General features: G+C 38.7%; 1 protein-coding gene across 1 annotated transcript in view; it reads left to right on the top strand.

The window, feature by feature from the left end:
- The window catches only part of LRP2 (LDL receptor related protein 2), a 196,828-nt gene that overhangs the window by 52,781 nt on the left and 125,831 nt on the right, over positions 1–18,216 (top strand). The window contains exons 5-12 of the mRNA XM_019727374.3: positions 4,392–4,502; positions 4,798–4,911; positions 6,105–6,221; positions 7,650–7,802; positions 9,154–9,273; positions 14,573–14,701; positions 16,391–16,560; positions 17,518–17,741. Of these exons, the coding sequence (XP_019582933.3) occupies positions 4,392–4,502; positions 4,798–4,911; positions 6,105–6,221; positions 7,650–7,802; positions 9,154–9,273; positions 14,573–14,701; positions 16,391–16,560; positions 17,518–17,741 (1,138 nt within the window). The remainder of the gene's footprint in view (positions 1–4,391; positions 4,503–4,797; positions 4,912–6,104; positions 6,222–7,649; positions 7,803–9,153; positions 9,274–14,572; positions 14,702–16,390; positions 16,561–17,517; positions 17,742–18,216) is intronic.

Below are 18,216 nucleotides of genomic sequence, written 5' to 3'. Positions count from 1 at the left end.
GATTTGGGACTTAAGGTCCAGTAGTTCAAAGAGAGCAGGGTAAGGAAAACTAGATAACTGAAAGTGTTTCCCTTTTTGGCTTCAGTTTCCTGAAAGCTGCTCAGATTAAACTTGACATCGGTCCAATTCTACCAGCCCTTGAGATGACTATATTTGCTTTCCCTTTCCAAGGTGCTGAATTGCTGTTTCTGTTTTATAAATCGTATTAGTATATGCTTTTTAATGAGAGCAACTTCAAATTAGTTTTGGAAAGATGCAGGAAATACCCTTCTGTTCTCTTGTTATTACTGTACTCCCCAGGTGCTAGTCTGTGATGGCAGTCACTTTAGGGACATGAATTTGACTGAGGCAGAGGTGAGGGGTGGGGAGCGAGGGTAAAGGGGGTCTCCTGCTACTTTGTGGTCTGCTTTTTTTTTGGGTGGGGGGAGTTATTGACTTTTTTTTTGGTCCTGGTACTCCAGGAAAACTGTTTCCTAGTGTAGGATTTCCTGGAATTCCTAGATTACACCAGACTGAAGTGTTTAGTAGAATATGCCATAAATTGCCAAAATCTAGAGTTGGCCTCATTTCTCCAGATTTCCCACAGTGGAATGGGAAACAGAATGGAAGAAAGAAAACTTTTTTTCCCCTTGGTTACTTCTTCTCTTTCTTTTCATACTACCTTTTTAAAGATTTTCTATTTCGTTTCATTCATTTTCATTCTTCTGTAATTTTTTTGCTTCTTCCTGAAGCTTTTGAGCAGTAGCTATACCTATTGTAGTGGTTAGGAACATGCACTGTGGAGCCTGATTGCCTGAACTGAGTTCTGGCTCTCCAATTTACCACTTGTATGACTCTTTTCAAATTGCTTAATGTCTCTGTGTCTCAGAGAGGCACATATTGATAAAATATAAATCTATAAAATGGGAGTAATAGTATAATAGTATCTACCTCGTAGGGTTGTTATAAGGATGAATGGATTCATACGTGTTGAGTACTTAGACAAGTGTCTGACACATAGTTTTCAGTATATGTTATTGATGATTATTATTGTTACTGCTTATTTAACTTTGTACAGTGCTTGCAACTAGGTGTTGGTGGCCAAACTAGTAAGCTTTTTCAGGCAAATCATTACTTTAACTGGATTGGCCTCTTTGAACCAGAGTAATACAGCGTTATTTACAAAGGATGACTCTAGGAACTTGAAAAGTTCCAGGTGTCTGGGCAGGACTTGTAACAGTAACTTCTTGTTTTCCTTTAAATCTTGGCTTATGATACCTTCTCATTCTTTATAACCAATTTATCATTTTTTGGGGCCATTAAAAAAAATTCTGAGAGTGGAGTGTATTTACAGCTTTCCTGTTCAGATAATAAAGTGTCTAATATTTGTATCTTACTGTGCTGTGAATGATTTCTATTCTTGGAGGTCTGTGAGGTCCTCACCACATTTGCCTCCTTGATAACGTAAATAGAATTGTAACATGGAACTCTCTTGCTCCAAACCAAATCATTCACAAAGGAAAAAAAGTTTCAATCTTCAAGTACTAATCTTTTATGTATATTTAGGGGTAGCTCCCAGATCTGGGGGGACAAATCTGAACATGTATCATTTGGAATTTGGAGAAAGGAAGGAAGGGAGCGGGAAGACGTGGAGTGAGCAAGGGTGATCTTGCATTTTTGTGTCAGGTAAACTTTAGAGGTCTAAGGCTTAATGAGTAGTTGTCAATCTTTCCGTTGAGACAGAACTTAGGATGAGTTTCTCTGTTTTTGTATATTACCTCCTATCTTATTATACTTTCCCTTAAAATCCTGCAAGTAACATGATGTCTTTGCTCCATGGAAAAATGTTTACAGGGCTAGACTCAGATGTGCCAAGCAAATAAACCCCAAAATAAGATTTTAGATATCTCCCAATCCCAAAGTGTTGTGACTTCTTATTTCCACGGGTAGATTGAAACTCATTCGTTAACATCTTTAGCAATAGAAGTCATTAAGGGAAGTAGAATATGTTCATTTGTTACTTTGCCCAGTGTGAACAACTTGGGCATGTTCCTTCTGTGTGTGTCTCCAAAGGGGGAAAATCTTCTGCAAGTGTTTTCCAAATATCTTCAGTATTTAATGGAATCAGGTAGCTCTGTGCCGTCTTTTCTTTGGGTGTGCACCTATGGTTAACTACTCACCGAAGTGACCAGAAAGTGTGCAGGGCTTGAGACAGGTCCTCTGCTGCCTGAGATTCATTATCAGCATCGATGGAGACAAGAAAGCTGTTCGTTCCTCATTCCGAGTGTCAAGCTGTTGACCTCTGACTATTCCCATACGCTCCCTGATGACATCAAGCTGGCCTTGTTGTTTGTAGGGGGAGATGAGCCATGTCAATAAACTTTTTATCATGTCAGTGGGTACTGGTTTAGTTCTTCCCTTTCCAGTTTTATGGCACTGGCTCCCAAAGAGCAGGACAGGGAGAACAAGACATCCATCTAGCATATTTGTCCCAGATCCTTCATATCTACAATAATCACCTTAAATGAGGTAGTAACAGCCCAAGCCCAAATAAATTTTCCTCCTGACAGATATCTTATCTACGGCGAAGAGCTGGGTTTTCTAAGATTGCTGTCCTGCTTGCTCCTGCTCTTAAAAGGTTAGATAACATACTTACTCTAGGAGTTAGCAAGGACACAAGAGGAAAGGAATTGCTTGCCTGACTCAGCTGGCCTCTTGCATTTCTTGAAGGGAGAATTAGTAAACAGAGTTGTGTGACTCTTTGAAGGCACACTAGCGACGCATACCATCTCAGTGATGAAAAGACAGCAGTAACACTGAGCACTGGCTGATTCTTGGACTAGTGAGAAATTAAATAAAATTCAGGAAAAATTTAAAATTTTAATCAGCTATTTTAAAATGCCTTCCATTTTAATATATGATTGACTACATGTAACTTTAGCAATTTAGATATTTAAAGACACTTAGTAGACTAGTTTTGGACTTCCAGAGATGGGAATATTTGGGTTTATTCTTTCACTATACAAAAAAAGGTCACTTGTGAGTTCGTTTTTAAAAGTGCGAGTCGTTAACGTGGGACAAGTTTAATATAGTTTCAGCACAGAATTTTGTACACTGCTTCTGCTTGAAGGATACTTTGGGACTATCCAAGGAATTACCTGAAGTATCTGTCCATGTTTACGAAACCTCAGGTTGGGTTCTTACCTGCAAAATTGAGCCTCAAAGTGGAACTGCACTGTCTGGTCTTTGAGATCCGAAGTAAGACATACCTTTAACTTAGTTAAGAAGAAATTTGAAGACAATCAGAATCATTAAAACAATTTTTAATGAAAAAAGGTAGTCAAACCAAGATATCATACTTGTGAGGAGTATATTAAAAGACCACAAATGGTAGAAGTTCAAAATATTTTTCAAAGCTTTTTAACTAAAACGTTCACCTGTGATGACTCAATAGCAATAGCGAGCATTTCTTGAGCACATTCAGTAATGACCAGTCCCTGTGTTAAGTGCTGGGGATTCTAAAGTGAGTGAGATAGGACCCTTGATCTCAGAGGGTTTCCTTATGTCCTTGGGGGAAACAGACAAACAACCAACAGAATGAAGCCTACAGTTAGGGATCATGAGAAATATGTATTTCAAGTCTGGGGAAGTACAGGGAAGGACTGATAGCGTGCTATTCCTGCAAGGGACATCCTGATTTTTCCACTGAGACCTAGAAAACCAGGGGTAAGCCTCTGGTTAATGGCAGTGAGGTGACCATATGTGCATAATGTGATAATAGTTATTTGTGCTTGTAGAGCACATTACCCTTTTCAAAGTGCTTTACTACACATTGTTTTTTGAGGTCCCTCTACCCTGTGAAGTAAATTATCCAAATGTGTGGATAAGGAAGTGGTGACATAGAGAGGATCAGCAGCTTTGAGTAAGAGTAAATAGCTACTGAGCGGTAGTCCATGTTCCAGCTTTCCTGATTTCTAGGCCTGGACCCTCCAGTGAAAGAAATGGCCTTTCATTTCTCAAGCCATGTGTGGTGGTACATTAGTTTCCTGGGATGTTATTTGGATTATGTAAAAGAAGGTTCCATTTTGAAATGTTAGATTGGTTCTCATTCTTTAGCTCTGAGCTGACAAGTCTCTTCTTCAGGGGAGACTTCCTTGGGCTCCCAGACCCCTCTACGATGCACTCTCACAGCTTTCTGTACTTCCCACGTTAGCATATAATCCAGTTTATAATTTGTTACCTGTGTCATTATTCAACTAATATCTTTTTCCCCTATCTGGCTATAATCTCCATGTCTCTTGTTTACCAGTATATGCTCAGCATTTAATGTCTAGCAGGTAGTAGTCACTCAAGAAGTGTTTGCTATAGGAATGTCTTAATTTAAGGTTTGTGTGCTGTTTCCATTCCTTTAGGCTACCCAGTATGTGCGCAGCTTACTTGTGCCAATGGAGCCTGCTATAACACCAGTCAAAGGTGTGATCAGAAAGCCGACTGCAGAGACCACTCTGATGAAGTCAACTGCAGTAAGTAACCTGCGTGAGATGTGCGGTGGTGTGCTGACGCTCGTTTCTACCGGCCAATTATTCACATCTCTTCTCAAGTCAGCCACGATGGGTGCATTTAACCATGGGAACTGGCAAACACTACAAGTCAGCGCCTTTCTGTTCCTGAAGAACTGGTTGTTAAACATTCACCAACATACCACTGCATAATAAGAATCCCATTTTACACTTGAGACAGAATCTTCCTGTGACATCAAGTGACTACAGTGGAATTGAAATTCTCTCTTTTCTTTCCCTTCGTAACCTTGTGTTCCAGCTGAGCTATGCTCCCACAACCAGTTTCAGTGTGACAGTGGGGAGTGCCTCCCTCACGACTATGTCTGTGACCGTATCCCTGACTGTGAAGACGGCAGTGATGAACACTCTTGCAGTACGGTGATTTCCTTAGGCTGGGTCGCGTTGTTAGGAGTGTGTGTGTGGGGGTTTTTTCCCTACCATTGTATCACTCTTTGCAAACAAAAGGGTCACTATGTCTGATGGCAGATAGGGCCAGAAGATTATTTAAGACCCATGGCATGAGCCTCAGCAGTGTTACTGGACCTGGGCTCCTTATCTTCCAAGGATCTGTATAGAGTTGAAGGGTTGCTGATGGACAGTTTGCATTCTTCCCTTAGGCTACAAGGGTGCAGGGTGTATTGTATCACTGGACTCTCAAATTACCCATACCTCAGGAATGGGTCTGATAACCTTGATAGTAGAGTGAGAGAAGGGCTTGAAAGGGAGAGGAAGGTCCCTGATAGCAGTGCTCCTAACTTTCCTCTTTACTTTGAAATTCTTACCACCTAAAAGTTGGAGGGTCGGGAAAGTTTCAGTATGGTGCAGGTGGCTTTCCTTGCTTCCTACTTTTCCTTTCATGCTGTTGCCTGCAGTGCAAACCATCTCTCTCTCATTGTTGCCACCTCTGGACTCATTTTATTATATATGAAATCTCCGTGGGAGTGTTTTACTAATTCTAATAAGTTGGCAGCTTTTTGTGGTCAGTTATTTACTAGAATGTATGATTTTTCCATACAGTTTTGATGGGTTGGTGCCCATGCCTTAGGGGTGGTTCAATATTTTCAATATCACTCACATTTTCTATGAGTGATGACCAATTTTTTTGGCATCTGGGCTTATTTCAGCAACTACATTTAAAAGAATGTGACATTATGAAATGGGTGACTCAGAATCATTCAGTCTTAAATAGCAATTACAGTGCTTGTGGTAAAGGAGGAGAATGTTGGACATTGGCTTATCTGTAGCATCTTTACCAGTCTGTGTTCTCTGTTCTGTGTCAATCTGTATAGCTTGCTGTCTTATTTTTGATCTTGAGAAACAGACTGGGTACTGAGTTCATTTCCTGGACCCAAGCTGCGATCTTCTCCTCTTTCTTCTCCTCTTCTTCTTTCTTCTTCCTTCTCTTCCTCCTTTTTTCACTTTTGTCAAGATACTTAGAGGACTAAATAGAGAAATTTCAGTTTCTAGGAGCTCAGTGTAAGCAGTGAGGGGAGCTTTGAGGTGAAACATTTTGAGTTTTTCCAAGTGATTTGTGTCTTGGGAGTGCAGCTGTTGCTTTTTTTGCAGACTATGGGACCTGCAAAGGCAATCAGTTCACTTGCCCCAATGGCCACTGCATTAATCAGAACTGGGTTTGTGATGGAGACGATGACTGCACAGATAATGGTGACGAAGATGGATGTGGTAAGGAGGGGAGAGATGCTGACTGAAAAGCATTGTCTTAAAGTGTCTTTCAGAACTTGTGTTTCCTATTTTCCTTGTGAGACATTATCTGTGTGACAACCAAGTTGCAGGATTGTCCGAGTTTGAAGGGACTTAGTGGATGGGGAAGAAGGTGACTCTGCTAGCTTTTCCTAAAAACAACCAGAAGCAAATATAGCATAAATTATAATTCTCTCCCTCCTGTTATGAAGGCACCAGAGATAGGGCAGTCTCTCCCTCTTCTATAGCACATTCTGTTACCCTTTAAACCTGCTTTTTAAAAACTAGACATATGCATAGAAAAGAAGTAGGATGGGGAAGGTGGGAAAATAGGATAAAATATGATTTGTCTTAGACCTTCTAACCTTTAAAAATGACTTTTAACCTCAGGGAAAGTTCAGTTCAGTTTTGCTTTGTTTTCAAATTCTGGTTTCCAAATAATGAGTAACTTCCAGTGGTGGGAGAGAAGCCACAGAGGTAACTGAAGAGATGGAGCTAGGGATTGGTATTTGCAGGAGGGGCTGCTCTCCAGGGAAACATGTAAAGATTCTATGGGATGGAAATTGCCAATACTATTTGCCCTCTTCATTCTGCAGTGCCTCCAACAGTTCAGAAGTAACTAACACCCACATCTTAGAACAAGTTACCTGTACTGTTCCAGCCCCCGATACAGAGGGTGCCAAAAAATGTATACATGTTTTCAGAAAGGAAAAACTATTAAAATTGTAATACTCAATATATACCGATAACAAAAGATGAATACAAGTCACATTTGATTTCCGGAATTACAAAAGGTGCTCAGTGTGGTTACCATCAGCGTAGTTTTAAAACAGTTTTTTCCGTTCTTACAATGTGTATACATTTTTTTTGGCACCCTTGTATAGTAAGAGCGATGCTTGATTTGGGAACAGCCACTGGTCTTACATTTCGGTGTTCCAAGAAGTAATCTTCCTACATTTGGGTTATAGTTTTTCTTTCACTGTTGACATTTCACTAAAGAAACAAAGCAAATGAAACAACTGAAAAAGACAAAAACAAAAACAAAATGAAAAGTCAGGAACCCTGGTGTTACCTTGATAGCCTTAGTTCTATAATTCGTGATGTAAGTAACTGATCTTCTTCTAGGGGTTATTTAATTTGTTGATAATTCAGGCCCATATCTGCATCTTACTCTTATAACCTGGCTGGGGGCTGCCTCCTCTAGAAAGAGTGGAACTTCAATAATTCCATTTTGTCACTCGTTTGAATCTCAATAAAAGTCTACTGGTAGAGTTAGAAACTACGGGTTTATTATAAAACATTCGTAGACTTCTCTAGTCTTCCTGATCTGTATGCTTTCTTAACCGTGGATTAAAAAGAGCTGGCTCCACTTATCATGTGACCTGTAAATTTCTTTTTTCTTCTCCACAGAAAGCAGTCCTCATCATTTTCATAAATGTTACCCAGGTGAATGGGCCTGTCCAGAGTCTGGGAAATGCATTCCAATTTCAAAAGTTTGTGATGGAGTCTTAGATTGTCCATCAGGAAAAGATGAAGCCAATGACACTGTACGTCGACATTGTGGTGAGTATGGAAATTTATCTGGGTGGCTTTCATTCAGAGAAAGATGCTTCTGTTTTTCTATAACACATCCCCAGGTATAGAGAACATCAGTTGTAGTTTGCATAGCAAAGTATCCCAAGACTTCATGGCTTAAACCAACAAATATTTATTATTTCTCACACTTCTGTGGGTTGACTCGGTAGTTCTTCCGACCTAGGCCAGCTCACTCCCTTGTCCGCATGTGGCGATAAAAACTTGGGCTAGTCCAGGCTTATTTACATAGTGGTAGAAAGGGCAAACTCTAGTGCATGAGCTCTTTTAAGCTTCTGCTTATGTCATGTTGCTCAGTGTCTTATTGGCCAAAGCAAGTCAAGCCAAGCACAGATTCAATGGATTGAAGAAATAGATTCCATCTCTTGATGGGAGGAGCTTCAAATATTTGTGGCTTTTTTCTTTCACCCAGGCAGAATGGTTTTAATGGCCATTTTGATGACTCTAAAGATGTTCTGCAGATTTTATTCCCTGGCTTGTATTTATGGAAAAAGAAATTTTTGGTTCCTGGGACATATACTTTGAGTTAGTTTTTTTTCCCCCCTTCTTTATCTGTGGCTGTAGAATATTCACCCCACCATCAACCCGTGAACTCTGTGGACAGCTGACTGTCCTGTAAGAGAATAACAATTTATGACCTTGATTTAGTTAATGGTGTATTCTCTAAATTATCTAGTACTTGCCTAGAAGTGGCCATGTACCTGTAACCATAAGGTCGTTTTTTGTTTTGTTTTTTTTGAAAAAACTTGTAATATTTACATATTCAGAGACTACATGGCATTCTGTTTTCCCCCTGTTTCATTTAGGAGCCCTTTAAAAAAAGTGTTAAAAATGAACAAGAGATACATAGTTATGGTACAAAATAAAAACAAATAGTACAAAATACAATACAAAATAGAAAAGAAAATTAACTGAAAAAAAATATAGTCACCTGAAATCCCACCACTTAGCCAAAGTTAATGTTTTTGGTGTTATTTTCAATCCAGTCACTTGGTAATTCTTGGCCCCTTCTACTACGTAGACACAAAGGTAGACTTACGACCCAATTTTTCCATAAATAGCCCTTACATTAATGATGACTTACATTAATTCTTGCACATAGTTATAACTTTAAAAAGGACTCTTTTAAAAAAATATGAATTGAGCTTTTGTATTGTAATTATGTAACATCGCAGTAAGGCTTGAATGGTGACAGATTTTCTGTGCCTCGACTACATGCTTTCTTAGCTTTTAGTTTTGAAGAAAGAAGCTCTTACTTCATAGGTAAAAGTCTTGTCCAGAGGTCACCATTCATTTAACAAAGTGTTTTTTCTCTGTTTAGATGTGACCTTGTGTCCTTTCTTGGGCTGTGAGTATCAATGCCACATGGCGCCATTTGGAGGGGCGTGTTACTGTCCCCCAGGTTACGTTGTCGACCAAAATAACACCCGTAAATGTATCGGTAAGTGACAGGTGGCAGAGCCTGTGCTTTCGTCACAGCGCTTGCCACACTGATGGGTTCTGATGGGTTCTATGACCTTTGACAAGAAGTTTATACTTGTGCATAGGAGTGATGGTCTGTATGGTAAAGGGCAGCACAATGCTCACAGAAAACCTGGATGATGTGAAATTTTAATTCTGAGAAGTTTCTGTGAGGTGCACAAGGCAAAACAGTGGTTCTGTGCTGAGTGAGTTGATAGCTACATGGATACCTTTTACTACCTGAAGATGGAGATAGTCTTTTTGTGTTTTCTTTTTGAGTATTTGGAAGCAGGGTTGGTATGGCCATACTGGGTGTTAAATACTGAAATACTGCCATGCAGTTGGTAAACAGTGGCTGCTTGGAACCCATCAAGTCCCCCCCCCCCCCCCCCCCCCCCCCCCCGCTTCTCTGGCCTCTTCCCCAGTATGCTCAGACCGTTCCAGGATCCAGCAACTAAAGTGGGGTTCATAGCAGAAGAGCACCAGGCCACTGCTCCGCTGATCACACTGCCACACTGAGCTGTGCTGGTGGTTAATCCCACTGATTTTTTTTTTTTTTTTAACCTCTCCTGGAAGCTAACATTCAAGAAGGACAAACTCTACCCTGTTGCTTCCAGCTGGTGGCTGACATTGAACTAGGCACCAATGCACCAAATATTCCCCACACCTCTCCTACCCAAATCATAAGAATGACTTCTCTCACTGGGAAGTTTTGAATTCGATATGAGCTAGATTTGTATCCCACTGAGGTTAGGATGGGGTCTTATGATGGGAGAATTAGACATGGCCAAGTATCATTGATTGTCAGTTTTTTAGGATTTGAACAATGAATTTTTAATGCTCCGATTTCTTTTTTCTTCTTTCTAATTTTTGACATGTGAATGACAAATGTAGTAGCAGAAAATGACCACAGAGGTTTAAAAAAAAACTTTGTTTTTGCTGGTGTTTGGAGAAGGCATCTAGAAGGCAACTGAAACGATTCATTAAAATTAAGTTTGGTAGTCATCTATAGATCTCCAAAAGATAGATGATTCAGAATTTTTCCTGTTCTTTGATATTCCATAGACATTTGAGATGCTTCAGGGCTTTCTGGATAAAAGCAAAACATGGCATACATAAGAAGTACTTTTATAAAACTGTTTCTTATGAAATAACATCTAAAATATTAACATCATTTGGTCAAAAAGATTGACTTTAGAAAAAACCTAATGAACTTATTCAGTCTTTAGTCTCAGCTCATGGTTTCCAATTTAAATATACTTTCACAGTTATGGTTGATCTTTATAACCACTCTAGCCAGAATAACTTTTAATGCCAGAAATAAACTCTGCTTTACAAATTAAACTTGGACCTGTTGAGAAAAGCTATTCCTCAATGTTAATGAGAACTATAAAAATGGGACTGATTTCCCTGTCATATGCCAAGAAAAACAGGATTTTTATATCTGGTAAAGCAATCCAGTTGAAGTTGTCCTTTTGTTCAAAGTGGGTAATTTTAGGTTTCTAATGTCAGGGACCGTATCTCAAAGTTTGCCCAAAGATTGCTCCTTTTAAGTAACTATATTTGACATTTTAAGATCACGTGCTTTATGCAAGGCAGCCCTAGAGAAGCCGAAGACTCACAGAGAACGCTGAATTATTTGAGAAAACCGCAAATTTCTAATCATTTCAAAACATTTTGTAAATAAAACATGATTTGCAACCGGCATTAAGTGAGAACACGTTCTGTGTTTTCTTATCATTCTCCTTACATTGGGGATACATTTAAGACATTTAAAAATGCTTTTCACACGAATGCCCTTCTTTGTTCGGCGGCTTTCTGACTTTGGCACCCCTGCGTGTGTCCCTGGCATCGCTGTGAGGGCAGCACCCCTTTTCTCTCTGTGTGGTGCTCATCTGTGGGTGTGAGGCTGTTCTTTGTCTTTGGCGAATGTCAGGCTTCTCCACCCCCCTTTACTGCCACCCAGCTGCCAATCCGATTTCCAGTGTTTCAGTTCTCCAGGCTCTCCCCCTTTCTTTTAGTAGAAAAGGAATTCCAATAGAAATACCAGAAGCCACATTCTCAGTATTACATCAGCTTTTCCTCTTTCAGCCCCCAAAGAGGAGTTGGGGCTGGCTGGTCTTGCAGTTGAAACTTGACAGGCCTTATGTCTTTTCTGTAAAAATGATTTACTCTTTCAGAATCCCTAGTTCAGTCTAGTGATTCCCCACAACCTGTTTGTTCTCAGCGTTTTTTTGTTTTTGTTTTTACCCTGAAGTCCAGATAGCACATTTTCCAACGTCTTTCCCTGATGTCTAAGTCAGTTATAAACTTTGGGTTATATATCCAAGGGTCTAGGGCTTCTCATATGTCAGAGGTCTGGGCCACTTCCACTTTTTTTGTAGCCATTAAGAAATGAAAAACTGTCATAACAGGGTTTTTACCTTGAACCTATTAGTGAATGTAATATAAAAAGTTGCAGTATCACGCACAAGATAATTTCAGGATTTAGAGAAAACATTCAATTCAGAGCACACTGGAAGTAGTAGTGTGATCTGATACTGGGCTCTAGTTTCATGTTCCGTGACGAACATCTTTCAATTCCTTGAGTGTGTGCCTGGGATTTTAGTACAGATACCCTCGTTTGGACATCAGCTCAAAAGTTTACATTTGAAGGCCTTAGTGAATTGGAGGCACCTACCACCTGCAGAGACCTTTTCTGTGACCTTCTCTGTCCTTCCAGAACGTATTCTTTGACCCCTGAGTTTTGAGGCTGGGTTAACATTTATGTCAAAGAAGGCGATGTTTTGCTCTCTTTGTGAAGAGAACTCATTAGTTTTAATACATGACATTATGAAACCAGTTACACTTGTTTCAGCTGACTTTTTAAGAGAATTGTTTTGGTTTGCTCTTTGAAGCATTTCAATTCAACAAATACTCTGTAGGGCTGCAATTCTCTGCCTGGCTGACTCATTACAGAGGCTTCAGGTGTTGGAAATCTGCACAACATTTATCATCTTAGACCTGGCTCCGCAGTGAATGCCTCAGTGATAATCAATAATAAAATTGAATAATCCTGACATGAAATCTTGTGTCTTTCTACCATTCATCTGCTGCTGGTAATCTTGACCTGGTGGCATGCTGAAGCAGTTTACTGGGGTTATTGTTTCTGATTGACAGGCCATGCTGTTTGTTGATGGAATGACGTCGTGGTGCAGAGTTAGGGCAGGAAGTTCATTCAGCATGGTGGGATTTCACACAGCCAGATGGATCAGAGGATGTCCAGGGGGGTCTAAGCTAAAAAGGGCTTTTGGAATATTTTCAAAGCAGTATTTCTTGGCAGGAGGGGACAAAGAATAAAAAGGAAATACAAATAATAGGGTGGAAGGTGGGTATTGAAATGCATTACTTTAGTGTTTTATATAGTTTGCACTGTCTTTCCTGTGCTCATGAAAATCCTCAAGACTAGTTTCATTTTTCTTGTCTTCAGTTTAATTGACTATGAATATTAATTAGCCTTTATTTTTTCCCAAATGCAGAATATAATTTTATTTAGTCATTAAAAGTGACAGTAATTTTATAAGCTCATTCAAACCTTTCAAGTACTTGTAGTCCAGGTGATAGGAAGGGCATTTGTACCCACAAATTCCTAGTTTTGGCTTCTCCACCTTTGGTTTTCTTCCGTTTGCCATCAGAACTCCTGCTCCCAGGTGACTCCAGGCTCTTAAGCATAGTCTCATCAGTCTTGCATTCAAAATGAGGTCATGACATTCTGGGAGTTGGAGGGCGAATGTCCTGTACTTTCATTCCTGCTGAGGTGAAGCCTCAGGTGGTATTTTCTCACGGCCCAGATGAGGGCACAGAAGAGATTGATCCATGAGGGCTTTTTGTTTATACCTACATGTCCTTTCATCTTGCCATGTCCAAATTGGATTAATTTTTTTCTTTGGTTAGTAACAGTCCTTGAAAAGAAAGATATGCTGGCTCATGTTGTGATGTTTGGGAAAACTAGAACCATTAGCTTATTTCTAGGTTCTTCTTGGGCTTTCTAGTTAAGGAGTCATGAGATGGTGAGCCATCTCTAGCAGGGGTGGGAGAACCCAATTTGCAACGCTTACATTTACTGCAAATGTAATCAGATCCTAGAAATCTGGAGAATTCTAGGCCTGAGGGTACAATGGTTTCAGGAATTATAATTTACTTGAGAATTTTCTGAAGCTCACGGGCCTGGGAACCTTGTTGATAATAGGCTGTGGAAGTCATCCTTTCAGGGAAGAGAGCAGGGTGAAGAATGGACATGATCTTGGAAGGTCAAACAAAACATTTGGCATCGATCTATCAAGAAGAGGACAACTTCTGTACCCGTTAAGCTTTACAATCTTTGAGAAACACTCTTTAGATCGTGTTGTTCTCCCCCCCAATATTGTATTGCTTATAGGTCAATTATATTGAATCACTTTTTACATAGTAGAACTGGGACAACTGTGGCTTTGAACAGGCTTCTATCATGTAATGGGCTTTCAATAAACATTTATTAAATGAATGAATAATAAGTTAATGAAGATATTTCTCATGTCTTCAAAATAATTTCAACTTAATTTGGTTATGATTTTTTTTGACATCGGAGGAAAGGCAGCTGCGTAAATACACCTTTCCAAATACTTTATTGCAGTCACAGATTTGTGTCTTCTTAAGGGTCTGGCTATAAGGCAGGTCTTACTTTATTCTGAAGTAGCAATGTCCTATAGAGCTTTCTTCAATGATGGAAATGTTCTATATCTATACCTTCTAGCATGGTAACCACTAATCATATGTGGCTATTGAGCACTTGAAATGTGGCAGGTGTGACTGACAAAGTGAATTATTAATTTTATTTCATTTTAATTCATTTAAATCTACATTTAAGAAGCCATAGAGGCCTATTGGCTACCATATTGGAAAGCACAATTTTAAAGGAAAGTATTTACATCAAAATTCAGATATTTTGTAAGCCAACATTAATAAATGAAATGCAATATCACAAGACTATGAATCCAAGCAACATTGTGCATCTTCTATAAAGTTATCCTTTATGTAGATTTTTATAAACCTGTATAAATGTTCTTGGTTTATCCTAGGGGGAAGAAGCCAGTTCTGAGTTCCTATTGTATGCTTAGAATCTGTGCTACCCTCAGACATGTTTATTTAGACAGGGTCATCACCATATTCCTGTACAGCTCTTGTCCAAGTTTTTTTTTTTTAGAGGGTGATAAAGAAATGCTGGCAAACATGATTGCAAATGTTCATTTCTCGTGCATCAGATTTTGACGATTGCCAGATATGGGGAATTTGTGACCAGATGTGTGAAGACCGAATTGGCCACCACCAGTGCCATTGTGCGGAAGGGTATATCTTGGAGCATGAGCAGCATTGCAAAGCTAATACATCCTGTGAGTAAATTAGAGCACTTGTATCTCTGTACAGTAAAGTCCTGACTAATATCCTCCTTCTACAGCAGATGACGAAAGAAATTCACAAATCAGTAGTGTCTCCTGCTGCTGGAAGAATGGCTCAACATTAATTTTACACTTTGATTATTAGGGACCAATTTGTGGATTAATGATGACCATTATTAATAGTTTTTTTTAATTGGTTGCTTGTTCACTTTGGGCCTGGGCTATTATGTCATCCACCACAGTTAATCATGGAATAAATTTTATGCCTACATTTGACCTACTTGGGCATTTAACTTTTAATTTACCCATCACAAATGTAGGTGATAAGGCATCTGTAGAAATAATTTTGGCATTGTTTATGCAAAATTTAAGGGTGTTTCAAAATGTAACTGCTAAATCTGGATTACAGTTTGTTATCCAAATGCCCTCATTCTGCATGTTTTGTTGGAATCAATCTAAGAATATAGTAGTACAGAAGTTATGGAGAAAATCTGTTAAAAAAGATGCTTCTTCCCTTCCCCTCCCTGCTGAAGTGTTTTGGTTACCATGAATTTCTGGATAAGAAGATCTCAACTTTACTCCCTTTTTCCATTTATTTTTAATTTTTAATTTTATTTTACACTTGATTTTAAAGTACCTTTGGTGGCCTTCTGAAACTTATCTGCGCACATGCTTGAATGACCCATTTTCTAGTTGCTTTTGTGTAGAAATACCTGTTTTGCTGTGTATTAACTTTTAGGGACAACTAATTTTTAACAATTAAATTTATTTATTTTTGAATAGATAATATATTCGTATATTCGAATTTTAAATTATAAGAAGAAAATAGTAAATGTCTCCTCCATCTCTTCCCCTCTGCCCAGTTTTCAGTTCCCCTCTCCCATGGATAATTGTTGTCAATTTCAATTTTAGGGATTGTTAAATGCATAAATAAGGATATACAAACATAGCTATTTAATCCTATTTTTACATGTATGGTAGTAAGCTACCCACACAGGTCTGTATCTTGTCAATGTTACATCATATATTTTCAAGAGGTTTCCATGTTAACACAGAGAGGTCTTTCTCATTCTTTTTTTCTAGTGGCATAATGTTCTATTCTTTAGGTGTGCATACTTTATTTAACTAGTGCCCTACTGATAGACTTCTATGTCATAAAGGCTATGGCCGTTACTATTGCAAACAGGACTGTGATGGATAACCTTATTCATTTTGCATACTTGTGAGTATAAAGGCAGAGTTGATTTGGATCCGCCTTTGAAATGTTTTTCAGAGAGTGATTTCCTAGTAATCCTTAAAATGAGTTCTGTGTTTTACACAACCTAAACTTTCACCGGGGGTAAAGTGCCCATTTTATCAAGGATTCTTGAAAATATGTGATATATTCCCGTCTGTGTCATCGAAAGTGCATTAGACTAGCGGTCGGGACACTTGAATTCTTGGCAGACTGTGTTCTTAATTTACTGTGACTTTGAATACTTCATTAAGCATCTTTTTGCCTTGGTTTGCCCATTGGCAAAATGGGTGGAATGGCACCTCTGTGTCTGGGTCAGAAGTTTATTTTAAAATCAAATAAGAAGACAGAGGAGAAAGTATTTGAAAAAGCAGAAAGCATATCAGTTGTAAGTTACTTCATTATCTTTGCTCACTGGAAAGAGTGATAATGCCTTCCTTTACATTTAGCTGGCGAGGCCTCCATTATCTTCTCCCATGGTCGGGATTTGCTAATTGGTGATATTCATGGAAGATCCTTTGCGGTCCTGGTAGAGTCTCAAAATCGTGGAGCGGCGGTGGGTGTGGATTTTCACTATCACCTACAAAGAGTCTTTTGGACTGACACCGTGCAAGATAAGGTAAATAGAAATTTCAGGAGCGTAGCTTGGAGCTGATAGAACCCCAAGCACAAAGTGTTGATAGCTTTTCACTTTGGGGGGAGTTGAGGGGAAAGTTCCTTTGTTTTCTAACAAAAAAGGCCCTTGAGATATTTTATGTTAATCAGCACCTTTTCCATGCTATACTATTACATGGGACCTATTAAACAAAGCAGTCTATTATATGGATTAGCCTTGAGCAACTTTTAATTTTATTCGAAATGGAGTCCAAAAGCCTAATTAAAAGAAATAGTAGACATTCTTTCAAAACTGGATAGATATTTGGTAGTAATTTTTGAAACTTGATCATTTAAAATGTAAAAAGTACTCTGCTTTCCCGAATGATAAAAATCAGATTTTACCTGCATCTTCTAAATGGAACCATAATTGAGGATTGGGTAACAAATATTGACAGTATTTTGTCTAACAGCCAAATTTTCATTGTACTGTCTTATTTGGAAAGTGTGATGGATTTAACTGCAACTTTGAGCAATACAATGGAGATTTTTAAAACAAATTTTATAGACTCCTGAGGAATTATGGAACTTTATTTATTTCTCTTATATTTCCTTGTGCCATTAATAAAATTCTAATTCCATTAAGTGATAATTTGCATGCAATTTTTAAGAATTGAGAATTTGGATTATTAGCCTTTCTGATCTGATGATAGCTAAAAATCGAAACAAACTATCACTACCGTTTCTACCCAAAACGTCCACATTCTTTAATTAAACTTTTGATATATTTACCTCATATAGTCTTTAAAAGAAGTTCTTCCCACCCCCCGTATCCCATGTTGTAAAATAGCAAATCACCAGTGAAATTAATTTTTTAGTCTATGACTGACGTGTACAACATAGATACACTGAATGAAGGATAGGAAAACAGTGCCCGTTTAGTTATGCTTAAGAAGTATAATAATTTGGGTTTTTCTTTCAGGTTTTTTCAGTTGACATTAATGGCTCAAATATCCAAGAAGTTCTCAATGTTTCTATTGATGATCCAGAGAACCTGGCTGTCGACTGGGTTAATAATAAACTTTATATGGTGGAGACCAGGGTCAACCGCATAGATATGGCTAATTTGGATGGAAGCCACCGGGTTATCCTTATCACTGAAAACTTGGGGCATCCTAGAGGAATTGCGCTGGACCCCACTGTTGGGTAAGTGATGTGAAAACACACTGATTCCAGTATTTTGGAGTTTTATGTCTTCTCCTATGCATAAAACATCCATTGGATTAATTAAAGGTTAATTCTGATTTCTTTTAGGCTCTGTGTTCTAGAACCCATTTTACTTTATGTCTCTGTTCATAGAAGCTTTAAAGGAGTTGGCTAAGTATCATCTCATTTGAGGATATGTAATGCAAACACACTTACTGGTATACTAAAACTATGTGATGTTTCTGGGGTATGAACTTTGTTCTTAGTGTTGGCCATATTTGCCTGGCTGAGAGATTGAACTCTGTTCTGACTCAATCCAATAATCTTGTTGCAACTAAACTTTCGTTTCAACTATTATCAAGATGATCACTTTATCATAAACTAGCTGTAAAGTTTTTTAAATTGGGACAATAAGATTGAAACTATCCCTTTTAGTGCTCTCCTGTGGGGGAGATGTCAGTGCTCATCCTGTATC

This window comes from Rhinolophus sinicus, chromosome 17 (assembly GCF_057876585.1).
Source record: "Rhinolophus sinicus isolate RSI-liver-muscle chromosome 17, RSI-T2T, whole genome shotgun sequence".
NCBI lineage: Eukaryota > Metazoa > Chordata > Mammalia > Chiroptera > Rhinolophidae > Rhinolophus > Rhinolophus sinicus.
The sequence above is the reverse complement of the archived record's forward strand: the minus strand, read 5'-3'. Positions and strand labels throughout refer to the sequence as shown.